The following is a 19,540-nucleotide window of genomic DNA, read 5'->3' on the forward strand; positions in this document are numbered from 1 at the left end:
GCATACTGTTGCGCAAGATGCATGCACGTTGCAAATTTAGAAGCCCAAATTCTGGATCTAAATGGGCAACTGGCAACACTGAGAGCCATTGACATCATGGAAAGGAGTTTGGTGCTCACTGAGCAGGCACTCGCTGGGGTAGAGGCGGGGGCGGATGGCAGTACGGAAGTGCAGGGGGAGCAGGCAGTCAGCTGGGTGACAGAAAGAAGGAGGGATAGAGGGAAGAGAACCAGGGAGGCTAGTCCTGAACTGGCACAACCCAACAAGTTTGCACGATTGGCAGATGAGGGGGTTGCCATTACAGAGCCAGCACCGCTGCAGCACGACACGCCCTCTGAACGCCAGGGGGATGACTGCTCCAGTGAGACGGGGACGGGGAGCGCAGGGCAGGCTAGACAGGTTCTAGTGGTGGGGGACTCAATTATTAGGGGGACAGAGAGGGCAATCTGCCATAAAGACCGGGATCGTCGAACAGTGTGTTGTCTTCCTGGCGCTCGAGTTCGACACATCGCGGATCGGATTGACAGATTACTGGGAGGGGCTGGTGAGGATCCAGCAGTCATGGTGCACGTTGGCACCAATGAACAAGTTAGAGGTCAATGGAGGGCCCTCAAAAATGATTTCAGGGACTTAAGGTCCAAGCTTAGGGCGCGGACCTCCAGGGTAGTTTTCTCGGAAATACTACCTGTACCTAAAGCCACACTAGAAAGGCAGCAGGATCTTAGGGAGGTAAACAAGTGGCTCCGGAGTTGGTGCAAGAAGGAGGGATTTGGGTTCCTGGAGAACTGGGCTGACTCTGCGGTCGGCTACAGGCTCTACCGTAGGGACGGGCTGCATCTAAATGGGGAGGGTGCAGCTGTGCTGGGGGAAAAGATGGCTAGAAGGCTGGAGGAGTGTTTAAACTAGGGACTGGGGGGGGAGGGTAAAATGAGAAATAGTGGGGTAGCCAGTGTAATTAGCGACCTGGGTCCAAGCAAAGGGAATGGGGGACGAGCAGGGGGTGGGGTTAGTACAGTTAGAACTGATAGATCAGCCATAAGTACGAATAGCAACAAAACAAATTTAAAAAACAAAAAAAATGAAATAAATTGTATGATCACGAATGCACAAAGTCTGATCGGTAAAGTGGGCGAGCTTGAAGCAAGAATGACTGATGAAAGTTATGATATAGTCGGAATTACTGAAACATGGCTTGATGATAAGTGCGATTGGGCGGTGAATTTGCAGGGGTACAATCTCTTCAGAAGAGACCGAAGGAACCAGAAAGGGGGAGGGGTATGTCTGTACGTCAAATCGAACTTGAAGCCGAGGCTACGGGAGGATATATGGGTAAGAGAAGAACAGGTGGAATCTCTGTGGGTAGAAATACAGGGAGGAAAAAATAACAAAATCCTGATAGGGGTCTTCTATCGACCACCAAAAGCAACAGAAGAAACTGAAGACTTACTACTAAGGCAGATAGAAGAGGTGTCAAAACGAAACGAAGTAATTATCATGGGGGACTTTAATTACCCAGATATAACATGGGAGAACGAAACCTGCAAATCTCACAGGGGTGATAAGTTCTTGAGAGTAATTAAAGACAATTACCTGAACCAACTTGTGCAGGAACCAACAAGAGGGAGAGCCATTCTGGACCTAGTGCTAACTAACAAACCGGAACGTATAAAGGGGGTGCAGGTTGAGGGGCACTTGGGGAACAGCGACCACAATATAATCAACTTCCAGTTGTCAATCAATAGGAAGCCTTATCAGGGAGTGACAAAGAAACTAAACTTTAGTAAAGCAAAATTTGATGAGCTTAGAACTACTATCGGTAACATTAATTGGGACAACATCCTCAAAAATATCAGTACGGAGGAAAAATGGGAAAAGTTCAAAAGGATCCTAATCGCCTCATGTGAGCAGTTCATTCCCTTTAAAAATAAAAGAAACTCAACTAAAAGGAAACCAATGTGGCTCGACAAGACGGTACGAGGGGCAATAAACGAAAAGAAGAAAGCGTTCAAACTACTAAAGCAACAAGGCAGCGAAGAAGCGCTAAAATCATACAGGGAAAAAAACAAAATATGCAAAGATACGATCAAAACTGCCAAGGAGGAAGCAGAAAGACGGATCGCAAAAGAGAGCAGAAACAACCCGAAGCTATTTTTCAACTACATAAACAGCAAAAGGATTTGCAGGGAGAGCGCTGGCTCTTTAAAAAACAATGCAGGAGAAATCATGGATGATGACGAAGGGAAAGCAAATCTACTAAACAGTTTCTTCTCAAGTGTGTTCACCAAAGAAAAGGAAATGCCATACGAGATGCAGGGGAATAAAACGAACCCCTCACAAAATATCTCATACCTAACGCAGGAGGAGGTGCGGAAGCGTCTAAAGAAAACTAAAATTGATAAATCACCGGGCCCAGATGGATTACACCCAAGGATACTAAAGGAACTAAGTGACGAGATAGCTAGGCCGCTATACCTAATATTTCTAGACACTATCAAGACCGGAGTAGTACCATTGGACTGGCGCATTGCCAACGTGGTCCCAATTTACAAAAAAGGGAGCAAAAGTGAGCCTGGTAACTACAGGCCAGTAAGTCTCACTTCAGTAACGGGAAAAATTTTCGAGGGGATTCTGAGAGACGCAATCGATGAGTACCTCAAGGAGATTAAGGGAATAACTCCTCACCAACATGGATTCATGAAGGGTCGCTCATGTCAGACAAATCTGATCAGTTTCTACGATGAAGTGAGCTCTAAGCTGGACCAGGGAGAATCTATTGATCTTGTATATCTGGACTTCTCTAAAGCCTTTGACACCGTGCCACATAATAGGCTAATATACAAAATGAGGCAGCTCGGACTGGGCGAAAACGTGTGTAAGTGGGTAAAAAATTGGCTCAACGATAGAAAGCAGAGGGTGGTAATAAATGGTTCGTACTCCGATTGGACCACAGTCGCTAGCGGGGTGCCACAGGGTTCAGTATTAGGCCCCACTCTGTTCAACATATTTATCAATGACCTGATAGAGGGGCTGCACAGCAAAATATCAATATTTGCAGATGATACAAAATTATACAATATAATTAATGCAACGGAGGACAATGTGCGGCTACAAACGGACCTGGATAAGCTGGGGGCTTGGGCAGAAAAATGGCAAATGAAGTTCAATGTTGAAAAATGTAAGACTATGCACATGGGCAAGAGGAACGGATGTCACAAATATTCACTTAATGGGGTACCACTAGGGAAAAGTGATATGGAAAAGGATCTGGGGGTATTAGTGGATAATAGACTAAACTGGAGTAACCAATGCCAGTCAGCCGCTGCAAAGGCAAATAAAGTCTTGGGGTGCATTAAAAGAGGTATAGGGGCGAAGGACGAGAACATTATCCTTCCATTATATAAGGCACTTGTCAGACCTCATATGGAATACTGCGTACAGTTCTGGACACCGGTACTCAGGAAAGATGTCACAGTGCTTGAGGGGGTTCAAAGAAGAGCGACTAAACTAATACATGGAATGACGGGACTGGAATACCCAGAGAGGCTGTCCAAATTGGGACTATTTACTCTAGAAAAAAGAAGGTTAAGAGGCGACCAAATAACCATGTATAAGTACATGAGGGGACAACACATGGATCTCTCCCGCGATCTGTTTACACCCAGGACCACGACGGTAACAAGAGGACATCCGCTACGATTAGAGGAAAGTAGGTTTCATCACCAACACAGAAAGGGGTTCTTTACTGTAAGAGCAGTTAGACTGTGGAACTCTCTACCGGAGGAAGTGGTGATGGCAAAATCCATAGAGAAGTTTAAAAGGGGACTTGATGTCTTTCTGGAGAAGGATATTACAGGATATAAATTTTAGTTTAAGTGTCAATCCTGGTATATAGGCAGGTAGGAACTATTAGGGGTTGATCCAGGGAACAGTCTGATTGCCATTAGGGAGTCGGGAAGGAATTTTTTCCCCAAAAGGGCTAATTGACTTCTGGCCTTGGGGTTTTTTGCCTTCCTCTGGATCAACACAGTAGGATAGACAGGCTGGACTAGATGGACAATGTCTTCATTCGGCCTTACATACTATGTTACTATGTTACTATGTATTGCAGGAGGAAGAGGAGCAGAGAGCTCTTATTGTTATACAGGAAGTGACTGCAGGAGGCAGGCAGAACAGGAAGTCAGTGTGGTACAGCTTCAGCCAATAGCCGCAGACCAGGAAGGGAGGGGCGTGTCATTTTGGCCATTTGTCCTGTACAGCCCAGCAATATTCAGTCATTTTAATACTGCATGTGGTTTTATAAAGGGGTCGTACCACAATTATAAGTTATCCCCTATCCCATTGGGAGTCTCTCCACTGAGACCCCCACCCATCCCGAGAACTGGATCCCATATACCCCTCTTTCTCTCATCACTGCTGGGACACTTTACACACCCACAGTGATGTCAGAATGAATGGAGTGATGGCCAAGTATGTGAGGCCAGCACTGAATTTGTTTCAATGGGGCTGACGAAAAAAAAACTTGATCGTGTGCCGCTCAGCTATCTCCGCCAGTCCCACTGAAAACGTATGCACTGGCAATGCTTGTGCGATCCGTGCTTCATTCTATCTCCTCCTTAGTGTAAGGGGATGCACCAAGCCTGCAGTGAGGAGTATAGGGGACACGGGACCCCTGTTTTTGGGATCGGTAGGGGTCTCAGCGGTGAGACTGCTACTGATCAGCAAGTTACTCCCTATCCTAATTCGGGCATAGCCCCTTTAAGAAACTTTCATGTAAAGAGCATCTTGGAAACTTGAATTTGATGGACCAGTGTAAGAGAATTAATTACAATTCAACAAGTCTGATATTTTTCTAGAGTTCCACTTTAGCCGCTTTGGCCACAATCATCAGCCACTGAGAATTCATGTCTACTAGGTGTGGGCTGTGAATGGAGAACGTGGCAGCATCAATGGGTGTAAAAAATAGCAGAAAATGTATTCTCCCATATTACAGAAAAGGCGACGTTTCGTAATACCTGGTGCTTTTGTTTCTACTGTAGCGTCTACGTCCTCAGGCGACAAAGAATAGTGCGACTCAGATGGCGATTCCTGCTGTGCAGCGTGTAAGGAGCTGTCGGTGGCTTCTTCTGCATCTGAAACATTGGTGTGTTCGTTGGTTCTCGGTCTTCCTTGCTTATTTTTGCGTGTTTTTCTCTGCATCTTCTTTAGAAGTTGAGCAGGATTGTTGTTGAGAGTAGAATCGGTTGACGTTTTTCTGTAGAAAACAAGAAAAAAAAAAAAGTAAAAGATATTTTATGGACAAAAGCATATAAAAAAAAAAAAAGGATATCTGAAACTAGTGATGATGGTAAAGATAGGACATCACTTTATGATAAGTGGGAGTCTTACTCTGGGACCCCCACTGGTCCTGAGAATGAAGGGGTTGCAGTGCTGATTCAGTCCTGACCTCCAGCTATGAATGGGTCAGCTGCAGTACTGGGCACAGCCAGATGGGAGGGAGTGTCACTGCAGTGAAAAACTGTGGAGGGGCCACAATATTGGATCGAAAGGTTATAAAACGCAGCTGGGAATAGACAAGCCGCTGTTGCCAAATCCTGAAAGCAGAATGACCACGTCCTAACCATGAGGGTCAATGGGAGAATCTGAAAATTTCCGTGGCTCCTATTCAGTGTGAATGGGTTTGTTCAAAGAAAGGGACTTTTGATTCTTTATACCCAGCAACACTAAAGCGCTATTTACATGGGGCGATTATCGCGCAAAATTTGTTAAAAAGAAGAAAATTTGCGCAATAATCGTCACATCTAAATGCACAGCCATCATGAACTATTTGTTTACAGTTTGTTGGTCGCTCACATTCAACAAGCAAGAAAAATAATTGCCGACTTCTCGCTGCGTGCAAACACTTCCCGCTAAGCGCTTCACATAGAATGTGAAGCGCTGAGCGAGAAGCCAGCGAGAACCCAACAGTGAACTGCTTGTCTAAATGCTCTGCATGAGCGCCAACAACTAGCCGTGACGTCAGTGCTCGTGCAGTCGTTTACTCTATTCCAGTCTAAATGGGACAAAAGGTGTCCCAGATATCTATCAGGATGTCTCAGATAAGGCTAAGCTGCAATCCCATGTACAGCCCTTACACAAGAGTGGCGCTGTTTTTTTGGGGAAAAAAAACTCCTTTTTCTCCAATGCCAGAAACAGCCATTATTGTGTTTCAAAGTCTAAAACAGCTTTACTACTTTCTAATGGGAATTATTCTGCTCTGCTTTGTTCCCCCCACAACAACTATATGGAGTAAAGGACTGACAAGTGATTTCAGTCCATCTATGGATTTGTTATGCATGTCACTAATCCACCCATTATTATGGGGGGAAAAAAATCCATTAAATTGAAACTCTACTTTAATATCAAAATAATGATCGTTTTGAGAACTAGAAATACTGATTTTTGTTGAGCTTCAGAAAAATAGGTTACATGTAGCGCACCTTATGGGAGGAGATTTGCCGTTGATAATCTTGTAAAGGTTCTCCAGTAGGTGGTCATCCCAGTAGAGGTCACAGAACTTTTCACATATAGCACTACAGAAGGTTGTATGCTGGAGACCCTTCAGGGCAAAAATGTATTCACCTATATGAAATGGGAGAAACCGAAGAGGAGAAAAAGTGGAAGGAGGGGCGGAGGAGGGGGAAAAGTGGAAGGAGGGGCGGAGGAGGGGGAAAAGTGGAAGGAGGGGCGGAGGAGGGGGAAAAGTGGAAGGAGGGGCGGAGGAGGGGGAAAAGTGGAAGGAGGGGCGGAGGAGGGGGAAAAGTGGAAGGAGGGGCGGAGGAGGGGGAAAAGTGGAAGGAGGGGCGGAGGAGGGGGAAAAGTGGAAGGAGGGGCGGAGGAGGGGGAAAAGTGGAAGGAGGGGCGGAGGAGGGGGAAAAGTGGAAGGAGGGGCGGAGGAGGAGGAAAAGTGGAAGGAGGGGCGGAGGAGGAGGAAAAGTGGAAGGAGGGGCGGAGGAGGAGGAAAAGTGGAAGAAGGGGCAGAGGAGGAGGAAAAGTGGAAGAAGGATGGGAGAGAAGAGGAAGGAGAATTAGTTACACATCTATCAGCTGTAAAAAATGTTGAGTTTAACCAGCTTAAAGGGCCACCACATCTAAGGTCTACAGTATAATGGGGTAGAGACTTTTCTGGACCTTCAGCCAATGCCGTTATTGAAGAATACAACACAGGCAGTCTCTCCCTCGCCTGAAATTATTGGTTACATGCAACAACTGATTGTGCGCCCCTTAAGGTGGCCATACACCTTAAGCAGACTGTCAGCTTAGCTTATGGGCTCAAAGTAGCTGACCCACTGATTCCGAGGAGGTAGGTTTTATAAATCACCTTTTCCATCATTCACCTGTTGTCAGTGCAACACTCAATACATTCAGCAGTGGGTTTGAGCACCAATCTTCCTCCCATTCTATTCGGAGGACAACTTGGTACATCGCTCAATGTGCTGAAGATCTACTATTGATGACCTATCCTAAGGATAGGCTAGAGTTTACAGCAGAGCAACATCTTTAAGTCCTAAGACTATCTGGTTACTTACCCATTGCAAGATCTTCAATGCCATTTTCTAAGTAGCCGTCAAATGCAAACTCCTCATGTAAAAGGTTCACCACTTTCTGCAGGGGAGAGCATGTGTTCCTTCTAGGTGGCGATTCTCCATTAACCAAAGTCTCATGTGAGGTATTACTGGAGGGGGAGTCTTGTTTCTCCTGTGTGCCATTTGTCGTAGAGAACCCATCGGTGAGCGCGCTTTGTGATTCTTTACATTTGGCAAATGAGGCTGTCGGAGGACTTCTGGAGGACTCATGGTCATTACTAACCAAATCTTTATTTATGGTCGTTCCAGGAGGGGGCACAGCGGAGGTGTTAATGGTCTGAGAGACAGGCTCAGCTTCCAGAGACACACTTGGGATATGTTCTGGAATACTGAGCTGTACACGGACAAGGGTAAGAGTCCCAGTTTTAGGGTCCTGCTTTAATAAATAATTATTTACAATGGGGCTGCTGGTGAGGGTTGAGGAGTTTGAAGTCACTGAAGAGGTTCCCGAGGGGCTTTTCTCTTTCTGATCATATGAATAGTCCAAAATACTGAAGTCTGGTTTAAAAGAAACTTTGGTTCTTAAGGAGTTTCTGCCAGATTTTAGTACTTGGCTTGTTTTATCTTCGGCCAATTGGTTCTCCATCTCCATCACTGATAGGTCTTCTTCTATGTGGTCGAGGTCTCCTGAATTGACATGTGGTTTCGGGCAAGGCGATGGGCTTGGTACTTCATTGCTGGAAGAAATTTACATATATTTAGATTAAAGATCACAAAATGTACATGAGGGCTGGTAAAAGTTATGACATTTGTACCTGTTAAGGTCTGTGTTTTGCATAATAACGATAGGCTTAAAATACGTGGCTGGAGATGTAAACGCAGCAGGTAAATTAGTAGGGAGGTCCTTGAGTGGAACTGGTCCTTTTACTGCCATCAGTCTAGTATGGGTGGTCACTGGAACAAACCCTATGAATACAAACGCTTTTTTTTTATAGATATTCAGAAAAACCACAAAACAATGACTAGCTAAGGGTCAAATCACAGCGTGTCTGCAGTGCATTTCAGAGCTAAATGAGAATGTTCCCATGTTAAACGTATACCAAGATATTCCATATAGCTGAAAGAAAAAAAAAAAAAAAGAGGTTTACCAAAATATATCAACCTAATTAGGGCCACAAGGATACGCTTTTGGTCTCTGTTCGGTGAAAAGAAGCTTATAGAGAATATTATTGTATATATGCTAGGAGCTTTCCCGAAGCAAACGGCAAATGGACACGACAATCGCGGTGTGATTATAACTAGAGATGAGCGAGCACACTCGCTAAGGGCAAGTGCTCGAGCGAGCATTGTCCTTAGAGAGTATCTGCTCACTCGAGAGGAAAGGTTCGGGTGCCGGCGGGGGGCAGGGAGCGGTGAGTTGCAACAGTCAGCAGGAGGGAGCGGGGGGGGGGGGGGGGGGGGGCACCCGAACCTTTCCTCTCGAGCGGGCAGGTACTCGCTAAGGGCAATGCTCGCTCATCACTAATTATAACCTAATCGAGACTAACCTTGAAAATGATAGGATGCAGAATTTAAACAATGGTTTCCATTGCTTTCATGCATCATTCATAGTACCACGGTCCTCTCCTGTTGCAAGAGGGGCCCTTGCGCCCCTGCCGCCCTCCCCTGTTGCAAGACTCATGGACACCGGTCTCAAGTGTAATTCACACCTTTGCACTTGGTTATGTCCCAACTAATGAGAACACAACCAAAGATGAAGTGCCATCACACTACATATGGACACTTTTGCAATATAATCCACCAAGAGTTCCTCAGGCTGCCTGTCCACAGGCGTTGAGGTATCCCGTGGCGGAGATCCACCGCGGGAGCCGCTGCCGGGGAGCAGGAGCCAGAGGAAGGATCTCCGCCGTGAGCCTATCTGGCAGATAGGCTCACCGTGGAGAATCACGGCAATTCGCAGCATGTTGCGATTTGCCGGCCGCGAGCGGAGAATCGTCATGATTCTCTGCTCGTGTACAGGGGGGCTGCGCTTTCCATAGCAACGCAATGCAAAAACACCCGTGGACAGGCAGCCTTAACAGGTCAACAATGCCCTTAAAATGCCCTCTTACCCCATTATCCAATTTCAGTATTTTAAAATAGGTTGTGTGATCTGGTATAGAAAGCCCATTGCAAATAACATATTAGAGTATTCAGAGTGATGTTCTGGTTCAGCTTCCTCCTCCATAAGTCAGACCTCAGATCTGCTTCTGGATATGGAGGACCCTGCCAGTCCAGGCCTTCCAATGACAGCCAATTCAGTTCTACAAGAACTGTGTAATGCTTCATTTCCCCTGTGGTGGCGCTATAGGAATACTGAACATGCTACACCAGGTTTTCCCTGTGAATACAGGTGACCTCTGTGGTTCATAGGAGCTTATAACTAGGCCACCCTTCGAACAAAAAAAAATAGTCCAAAGCGGACTCCTGTAGGCCCCCTTAATGACAAGGCATTAACATAAGAAAATATTGTGAAATATTTCAAACTTTTGAGTGACATTCCACCATTTAAGCATTGGTGAATAATACGGGAATATGAGGTTACATAATAAAAGTATCCGCTCTTAGATTTACCCTTCTAGCAGTCTGGTTCTATAAACGTACATGATTGCCAGCTTCTACTTACCGGCTGAAGACCCCGATAGGTGAGGACTGTCCGCTTCAGGGTATAGGCAGCTCTGCATAGTCTAAAAGAAGAGCACAATGGGAGTCAATAAAGTGTATGGGCAGACCGCTGCATACATATGGGGCATACGTTTGGTGGGACATAGTGTGAACACAGCCAAGGAACCGCCAACTTTTAAATAGGGCCAAATGTATTACATTACAGTCACATCTTTGGGAGACTTCGGCTTTTTTCCCCTTTTTTTTAGTAACAGGGCTAGATTAAGGTTAGTTGAGCTCTAGAGCAAACAATTTGGTGGAGGCCCCATTCTACCTTCTGGACCTAAAGCCAACTATCCCCCTATTGCAGCCGCAAATAGGAGAGGTGGCCAAGCATGCCCTTGTGTCTGTGTACCTAAAGGCCCTTTACACGGGACCATAGTTAGATACAAACGTTCATATAAAAAAAGCTTGTTTGCCCAACTGTGGGCCCATGGAAACCAAAACCTGATCAGTCGATGAACAAGTAAATACACCATCTTAGCCAAGGTAATTGGACACCTGAACAAGAATCAATAGCAGTTTTGATTTCCATATCTTAATAAGTAGTGGGCTTTCTTTGGCCCTAATGGCATTACATACGTTTCGTGGCATATTTTCTACCAACGTCCGATACACCTCAGCTGGTATTTCCTTCCATTCATCCTACAAACGTCTGTCAAGTTCTCTCAAAGAAGATGGATGCTGTTCATATTTCCTAACGCCACATTCCAGTTTATCCCAAAGATGTTCAGTAGGGTTCAGGTCGGGACTCTGGTGCAGCTAATCCAATTATGGAACATCCATATCCTCAAACCAATATAAAACAGTGTTCGATTCGTGACAAGGTGCGTTGTCTTGTTCGAAGTATGGCTGGCCATTCCCAGAGTATTGCTACATTGTCTAGAATGTCAAAGTACACCTTTGTGTTTCTGGTTCTTGCCACTACAACCAACGGACCAAGACCATGTGATGTAAAACATCCCCAGACCATAATGGAACCTCCGCAGTACTTGATTGTTGGCCCAACAAACTTGGGCAAAAGGCGTTCCCTGGGTATCCTCGATACCCAGGTGCTGCCATATGATCTGAAGATGTAGCAGTACGATTAGTCACTCCATAGAACGTTCTTCCATTGCTCAACTGTCCAATGAGGGCACTCCCTGCACCACTGTAGATGGGCTGATGCGTCTTCTTTGAGAGAACTTACTAGACATTTGCAGGATGAATAGAGGGAAACACCAGCTGAAGTGGATCAGATGTTAGCATTAAAAGTATCCCATGGAGAGTATCCAATGTCATTAAGGGCAAAGAAGGCCCCACTATGTAATAACACATGTGAATAAATACTACTTTTGATTCTTCCTAGGTGTCCAATCATTTTTGGTAGGATAGTGTATTTGCTCGTTGGTTGATTGCATCATTATGCAGCCGACTGCACATCTCTCCATGTGAATGGGAAAGGTGCTGCCCGTAGCGATATTTCTCTACGCGAGACGAATGATCACATGAATAACCATTCATCCTCTACAGTCTCAATCAGCCCGTATAAAAGGTAGGCAAACAAGTACCTAGCGTTTGTTTAAATGTCTATATCTACCTGTGTAAAAGGCCCTTAATCTATGGAGGTTCTAGAGCCAACAGTGCCAATGATTGCCTTGCACTTCAAAAGAGAGCGCCCCAACACATGCATGTCTTCACAGCTAGAAGGCACCACCAAACGGCCATCAGAAAGAATGGGCAATACGGCCCTCCTGGACTACAAAGGGTAATGTAGGACTCATGGCAGGTGCCATCTAGGCCCCCAGGGTATTATAGGACCCAAGGCATGTGCCCCATTATTTGGCCCTGTTGATTCCTATTGCGATTCACTTTGCTACCTCTCAATGTGACTCATGAGCTAAAAAAAAACTGGTGACCTCCTTTTTTGCCCTCTTAGGCATGAATACCACTTTTCTATATCAATAACAGTATTTAGGTGTGAAATAGGGAAATTGGATCCTAAGTCCCCCTGCGATGAGGATGAGGACATGAGTAATTAGAATTCTGTGTACAACGCTATAGAATATGTTGGCTTTATGAACAGTAAGCTTCTAAGCGCTCTTGATCTACTTATCTGCCCACCTGATCTGTTAGGCTGATTAAATGTGTCCAAATTGCTTTACTGTCGAGATTCTTTTGCTCCAGATATTTCCTGCAGACCTGAAATGGGGAATTATAAGTTTACATCATTGATATATCCAGCTCTGTAGAGATATATGCCATATACTGCGTACCCTGATGTTTATATGACGCTGCCCATACACCAAACATTTTAGATGACCGTATATGACAACTGAAGGCCCAATGTCCACGGGCAGATGTGATTTAGGTCAGCGGTCCCCAACTCCAGTCCTCAGGGACCACCAACAGGTCATGTTTTCAGGATATCCCATAGTAAGAACACCTGTGGTAATGTCTGAGGCACCGACAATAATTACATCACTTGTGTAATACTGAGGAAATCCAGAAAACATGACCTGTTGGCGGTCCCTGAGGACTGGAGTTGGGAAACACAGATTTAGGGCACCCACACGGAGGATCCGCAGTTCAAGCCGCCCATAGCGAAGCATGGGGGGTCCGCACCTCAATTACCACATGCGGATTTGATTTGCGGATGCCATGTGTGGAAAAGAAAATCGCAGCATGCTCTATTAATTTCTATGGAAGCGAGTGATCGCAATGCAAAAAAAAAAATAAAATAAAATCACTTAAAAAGCATTTTCACACTGACTCGCAGGTCTCGCTGCGGAAATCCACGAGTGCCGTGGAGATGAGGCCTAAGCTGTTTTCCATCAGCACTTCTTCATGACACAAAAAGAGTATACTGGGAGTGGGGTACCAAGAGAAACAGGAATTCATGTATTAAAAATAATCTCTCTGTGTATTTTGAAGCTTTGGTCTCCTTCAGTCGTCTCCATTCGCATCAATAGTCAGAACATTTTTCCACCGCTCAAGGCATTTTTTAAGCTTGTCGTAATTGATGTCTTTTAGTATTTGTTGCATCGGGTAAATATGGGTGAATACGGAGGGTGCCAAGCTATTTTTGACAAATTAATAGGCTAGCACTCGGCGCTGTGTGGGCCGGTACGTTGTCATGATGGAAGAACCAGTCACCTGTTTGCCACAAAATCGGGATATTTTCTCCGGACATCGTGATGCAACTTTTTCAAAACTTTCGAATAAAAACTTTAGCTGTCTGCTACCCTGTGTTACGATCCCCCTCACATCACAGAAACAAGTCAGCATCATTCACACGTTGTTCACGTGAATCAACCATCACGAGATAGGTGAAAAACTGAACAACTTGTTGAAAAAAAAAAATCACTAAAAAAGGTCGAACCAATCGTCCTCAACTACATCAGCGGTCCTACGGCCTCAGAAGGGTCCTCAGACATTCACCTGGCAACAGAAGACTGTACTGGCAACACCTTGCCCGCCAGAAGAGTCCTGAATAGAGATGAGCGAACATACTCTGCCGAGCTTGATGCTCGTTCGAGTATTAGCGTACTTGATGGTGCTTGTTACTCGAACGAGCATCAAATCGTGTTCGACCCCGCCCCAGTTTTTGTCTCCTCCCCGCTGTGACATGCCTCTTTTGGCCCCTCCCCGCTGCAGCGCGCCATTCAAAAATTTTGGTCTGGCGGGAAGGGGAAGGGGGAGAGAGAGAGTGAGTGAGAGAGACTCGGGACCCGGCGTCCCACATACAAAAATGCTCGAGTCTCCCATTGTAGTCAATGGGGTTCGTTACTCGAGTAGAGCTCTCGAATTTTACGAAAAGCTTGACTCAAAGCATTTGGGTGCTCGCTCATCTCTAGTCCTGATGCTTTTGGGTACCCCCTCGTATATAGTATATATGTACATATAGTCGTGGACCAGAAATCATATACAGCTATGAGGGCTATAGGTCCATCTTAGGTTCTGATCGCATTTGGCGTATCCCGCAGGAAGGCTGCTGATGCACGCACAACACAAAGCCATAGGACTCTATTTATCTGACGGAGGAGTATCTTTATGGCTCCGTTAAGATGGTATACTTTTTCCTATGTAGGAGGAATCCGATTAACCCCTTGAGTGGCACGCCCGGAAAATTTCCGGGATGAGCTCCACTGCTCATAGCAACATAGCCCGGAAGATTTCCGGGCTATGTATCACTATGGGAGCTGCAGCGCACAATGCCACAAGCTGTGACAGTGTGCTCTGCCTGCACAGACCCACACAGAGCAGTGCAAGGGCTTTGAAAAACCAGCAGAAGATATTGCCGATATGCCGGCAATGTCCTGCTTTGTTTACAAGTTACCATAGAGACCATCGGCTTGTCAGAAGCAAGCCGATGGTCTCTGTGGCAGGGAGAGCTGGTTGTTAGCTGTCAGAGGACAGCCAGGCACCAGCTCTTACAGCAGAGATCAGAGAAAACCTCCGATCTCTACTGTGTTAACCCTTTACATGCTGCAGTCTATGTGACTGCAGCATGTAAAGGGCTGTCACTGCAGCATGTAAAGGGCTGTCACCATCGGACCCCCGGAATGTGATCAGGGGTCCTGATGGGTCCCTGTGGAAGTCCCCTAAAGGGACAAAAAAAAATAAAAAATTTAAAAAAAACGAAAAAAAAAAAACACTTGTCTCCCTTTACTTTGTAAAAAATCAAAAATACAATCACACATGTGGTATCTGTGTGCGTCGTAATGACCCAGAGAAGGAAGTTAATACATTATTTAACCCCTTAATGACATGGCCCCTTTTTTCCCCATTTCTTTTTTTCCTCCCCCGTTTAAAAAATCACAACTTGTCCCGCAAAAAACAAGCCCTTATATGGCCATGTCAATGGAAAAATGAAAAAGTTATGGCTCTTGAGACGCAACTGCAAAACTAGTTGAAATTCAATGATTAGACCATTTTAAAAAACCTGCCCTGGTGGGCACGACAGGGTGGTAGGAAACCTGCCACTCAAGGGGTTAAAGGAAACAAAAACACACACATCATATACCCTACTGCACTAGTTTTATTTTAGTCATGCTCTGGCCGTCTCTCGGAGGTTACACATCACGGCACCGTCCCACTGTACACCCACACAATGTGAACAGAGCCAAAGGGCGAGCCCAGAAGTAGGATTTTCCCCTGTATATTTTGCAGCAGCACTGCGTCCAATAACCGTTCCGTGTAAACGCCAGCCCACAATCAAATTGCGAATGACAGTCGTTCGCTTCCCGTTCGGTCATTTTCTGCAAATTTAGTGCAGATCCGCGGCAGATTTCACCTTTTCGACTGAATTCAAATTGAAGGGGTGAAATTTGCAGCGCCAAAATCTGCACTGTGCGAACGCGCCCTGAAAGTGGAGACATCTGCGGCATTTCTGCCACCAAACGAGCATTCTGGTTTTTCCGCTATGTGCAAATGGACAGGTGAAATCCAGCGCGTGCGACCACAGTCTGAGGGGTGGGGGTGCAGCACAAGAAGGAACTAGCTCTAACTTTTTCTGTAAAGTTTTTGATCTTCCGCCCAGACGACCAACGTACCTTACTATATATAATCCGCTGCCATATATGGCATACAACCATTCATTCTAACTATACGTTTCCTGAGGTCTGGACTTGGCCACACAGATGGCGGGTTTATTTATACAGTCTGCACCGTGATTACATCTGTAAACCGAGAAGCCTCAAAGCAACATGTGGATCTCCAGATGTGGGGAGGGGATCTCCGCCCTCCCAGGCACGGATACATCTCGGACCGCTTACCTGCAAAGCTTCCGCTAAACTTGGCCTCTCGTCACAATCCCTCTTTGCCATCTGCAGGAGGAAGCGCTTCAGCTTTTTGGGCAGCGCCAGTTTGTGATTAGCTGGGAAATTGAACTTGGCTGCTGACCATAGAATGGCTGCAATGCCATAAACACAAGTCTGCAAAACAGTCAAACATGGAGGAGAGATGAGCGACACAGAGATACAACACTGCATACAAGCCATCAGTAAGGGGGGCCGCAGACTCCGGGTGTGCCAGGAGAATGATTGGTAGCGTGCACAGAGGACCGCTCCCCTCTACAGACACCGCGGTGGACGGAAATACTTGTGTTCCCCATTAAATAAAGTTGCAGCAATTTTTATTTTTTATTTTTTTAACTGTGCATTGTGCCTTTCCTCTGTTATTCCTCCTGGAAATGTATAAATAAATTGACCATTATTTTTATTTTACTTTTTTTTACAGACAGGAAATTGGATGGAAAAATAGTTAACTACAAGCGTAAAGAAGTAAAACTATTATTTTAAATGGCTAGATTTCCAAGTGCTTTTTTTTTTTTTAAATCCGAGCCAAAGAAAATGTAAAAAATGCAGCAGGTCTTATTTTGTTGCGACTTTTGTCCGAAAATTGCCCATTTAAGTCTACGGGTGCTTTCAAAAAAATGGATTGCACTCATTTGATACAATCTGCTTTAATCGAATCATGTAACCATGGTGACTTTTCAAAAAAAAAAAAAAGTGTGCAGAACACGTCCTGCCTTGTTTTCCCCGTTCTTTTAATAATGCAACTTAAAAATAAAAAATTTATATTACACACACACACACACACACACACTGCATAAAAATTAGGTGAAAAGTCATGAAAAAAATGGGTTTAACTTTGTAGGACTGGAAAAAAAAAACTTGACCAAATCGAACCAATTTCTTCACGCAATTTTCATGCATTTCTGCGACTTTTATACACAATTCTTAACCATTTTGCATCCAATTTTTATGGGTGCTAAAAAAGTGCGCAGAAGCCGTCATGCCTTTTCCCCCCCAAGGTTACGATAATTACACGAGATCAAACAGATCGCAATCACATCTAACCAGCGCAATCCGTTTCTACGCACCCACAGACTTAAATGAGCAATTTTAGTCTAATAATTGCAACAAAAAGGGGACATGCTGCGTTTTTTTGCTTGGAACGTTCATCTGACTAGCAGCACGTGTGACTATAGCCGTTTCCAATAATGTTTATTTCCGATGTTTATGTCCGGTTTCGGTCTGATGTTTACAAACAGAAAATCGGATGGAAAAAGGTTTCCTGTGACTAAACACCCCTATAGCGTTCAATCTGTCAGTCACACAATGTAGAAACGCACAGCAGAGGGAGTCGTAACACGCAGTGCCCATTTATTCATTCATTTCCAAGAAGAGTAACAGAGGAACACAATGCAGAGTACTAAGACAAGTTGCTGTTTTTCTGTACAAAATACAGGTATTTCTTAGGATAGACATGTCCGGAGAAGTGACAGGTAGTCATTAAAATGGTTATCGAGAGAATTTAAAAGCAACCCTCTGTTTTTCGCGACAAGATTCTGTCCCGGGACCAGAATTGTTCCTCTGATCTGCTAGCTCGGTATTTTGTTTTGAACCATTGAAAATTGTTGCAGCAATTCTCTAGCTATCTGCTGCATACTGTGCACTGCTATCTGATTGGCCAGCACTGATCACATGAGCAGTGCTGACCAATCAGAGAGGAGATATAGTGCACTGGTAGTCTAACACCAGCACTGAACTGTGGGGATTAGGTTGTCTGAAGAGCCTGCAATTTTGGATGGCTGAAAGCAAGACCCAGAATCAGTGGATCAAAGGGGCGTCAACAGCGAGGACCAACAGCAAGTAACATAATTGGTTCCTCTGGTCCAGGACAACATTTTGTTCCGAAACCAGAAAGCTGCTTTAACTTATTCCCCATTGGCAGTCCCATAGGGATGAATGGAGTTGAAGCGTGCATGCTCAGCTTCCACTCCATTCATATTAGGGAAGTGGGGGCACAGAACTCCATTCTCGTTATCACTCAGGATCCCTGCAGTTAAAGCCCACTGATGTCCCACTTATCTTGGGATAACCCCTTTAAGGGTGTGTTCAGACGTAGCTGATTGCTGCAGATTTTGGTGCAGATCAAATTTAATTGAAAGGATGAAATTTGCTGCAGAACTGCAACAAAATCTGCAGTACAATATACATTCTGTAGTGTTGTGGGGTGGTGTTGCAGACAAAGTGCTCATTTACCCTGTTGTGCAATACCATTTCTAGCCACTGCAGTGTGTATGGAGCTGTGCGTTTCTGGCAACACAAAACTCTGACACTAGAGAAGTGGCCTGGTGATTTGCTGATAAACTGCGGTTCCAGGTGGCAGATCCCTAAAGATAGTTCAGTCTTGGAAATTCCTTTAAGGTATCCAGACACATAGGGTTACCACCTGGTCGGTAAACCAGCGGCCCGATTGGGAATTTATGGTAGAGGCTAGTGCCAGTATTGATTTTGTACCGGGCGGCAACCAGATAATCAAATGCTATAACTCATCCTGAAGTTCCGGTTGGGACGCTGCAGCAGCGCTTAGAGAGAATCCTCACTCAGCCCGCATACCCCTGCATATCCGTTCCTACTTGTTGTGTACGCAGCACAGGTGCCGAGGGTGAGTGAGGATGCTTGATGGTAGAGGTTCAGGGGTGAGGTGGACACTTAGAGAGGCATCATTACTACTGGAGCAACAATTACTGCTGGGGCCACCATAGGGGACCCGTATACTACGGGGCCACCCAAAGGGGCCCCCCATCACTACTAGGGCCACCCAAAGGGGCCCCCCATCACTACTAGGGCCACCCATAACTACTAGGGCCACCCAAAGGGGCCCCCCATCACTACTAGGGCCACCCAAAGGAGCCCCCCATCACTACTAGGGCCATGGAGAGGTGGGCATTATTACTAATGGACCACTGGAATAATGAAGGTAAAAAAAATATGTTTTGATAAGCCACGCCCCTAACCACACTCCTAAACCATGATTCCTTTCACCTTGGCCAGAATTTTTCGATGACAAGGTGGCAACCTTACGTGCACCTTGGATTCATAGAATGGTAGAGGGAAGGGACCTCCAGGGTCATCGGGTCCAACCCCCTGCTCAGTGCAGGATTTACTAAATCATCCCAGACAGATATTTGTCCCGCCTTTGTTTGAACACTTCCATTGAAGGAGAACTTACCACCTCCTGTGGCAACCTGTTCCACTCATTGATCACCCTCACTGTCACAAAGTTCTTTTCTAATATCTAATTTGTGTCTCCTCCCTTTTAGTTTCATCCCATTGCTTCTAGTCTTTCCTTATGCAGATGAGAATAGGGCTGATCCCTCTGCACTGTGACAGCCCTTCAGATATTTGTAGACAACTATTAAGTCTCCTCTCAGCCTTCTTTTTTGCAAGCTAAACATTCCCAGATCCTTTAACCGTTCCTCATAGGACATGATTTGCAGACCG

At 45.3% G+C, this 19,540-nt stretch overlaps 1 protein-coding gene across 1 annotated transcript in view; it reads right to left on the minus strand.

Moving 5' to 3' along the window:
* Positions 1–19,540, minus strand: part of KNDC1 (kinase non-catalytic C-lobe domain containing 1) — a 122,473-nt gene that overhangs the window by 51,787 nt on the left and 51,146 nt on the right. Inside the window, exons 10-16 of the mRNA XM_066601011.1 lie at positions 16,022–16,180; positions 12,369–12,446; positions 10,228–10,288; positions 8,378–8,528; positions 7,566–8,299; positions 6,477–6,618; positions 5,013–5,251 (exon numbers count right to left, since the gene is read on the minus strand). Coding sequence (XP_066457108.1) covers positions 5,013–5,251; positions 6,477–6,618; positions 7,566–8,299; positions 8,378–8,528; positions 10,228–10,288; positions 12,369–12,446; positions 16,022–16,180 — 1,564 coding nt within the window. The remainder of the gene's footprint in view (positions 1–5,012; positions 5,252–6,476; positions 6,619–7,565; positions 8,300–8,377; positions 8,529–10,227; positions 10,289–12,368; positions 12,447–16,021; positions 16,181–19,540) is intronic.

Source organism: Eleutherodactylus coqui, chromosome 4, assembly GCF_035609145.1.
Source record: "Eleutherodactylus coqui strain aEleCoq1 chromosome 4, aEleCoq1.hap1, whole genome shotgun sequence".
NCBI lineage: Eukaryota > Metazoa > Chordata > Amphibia > Anura > Eleutherodactylidae > Eleutherodactylus > Eleutherodactylus coqui.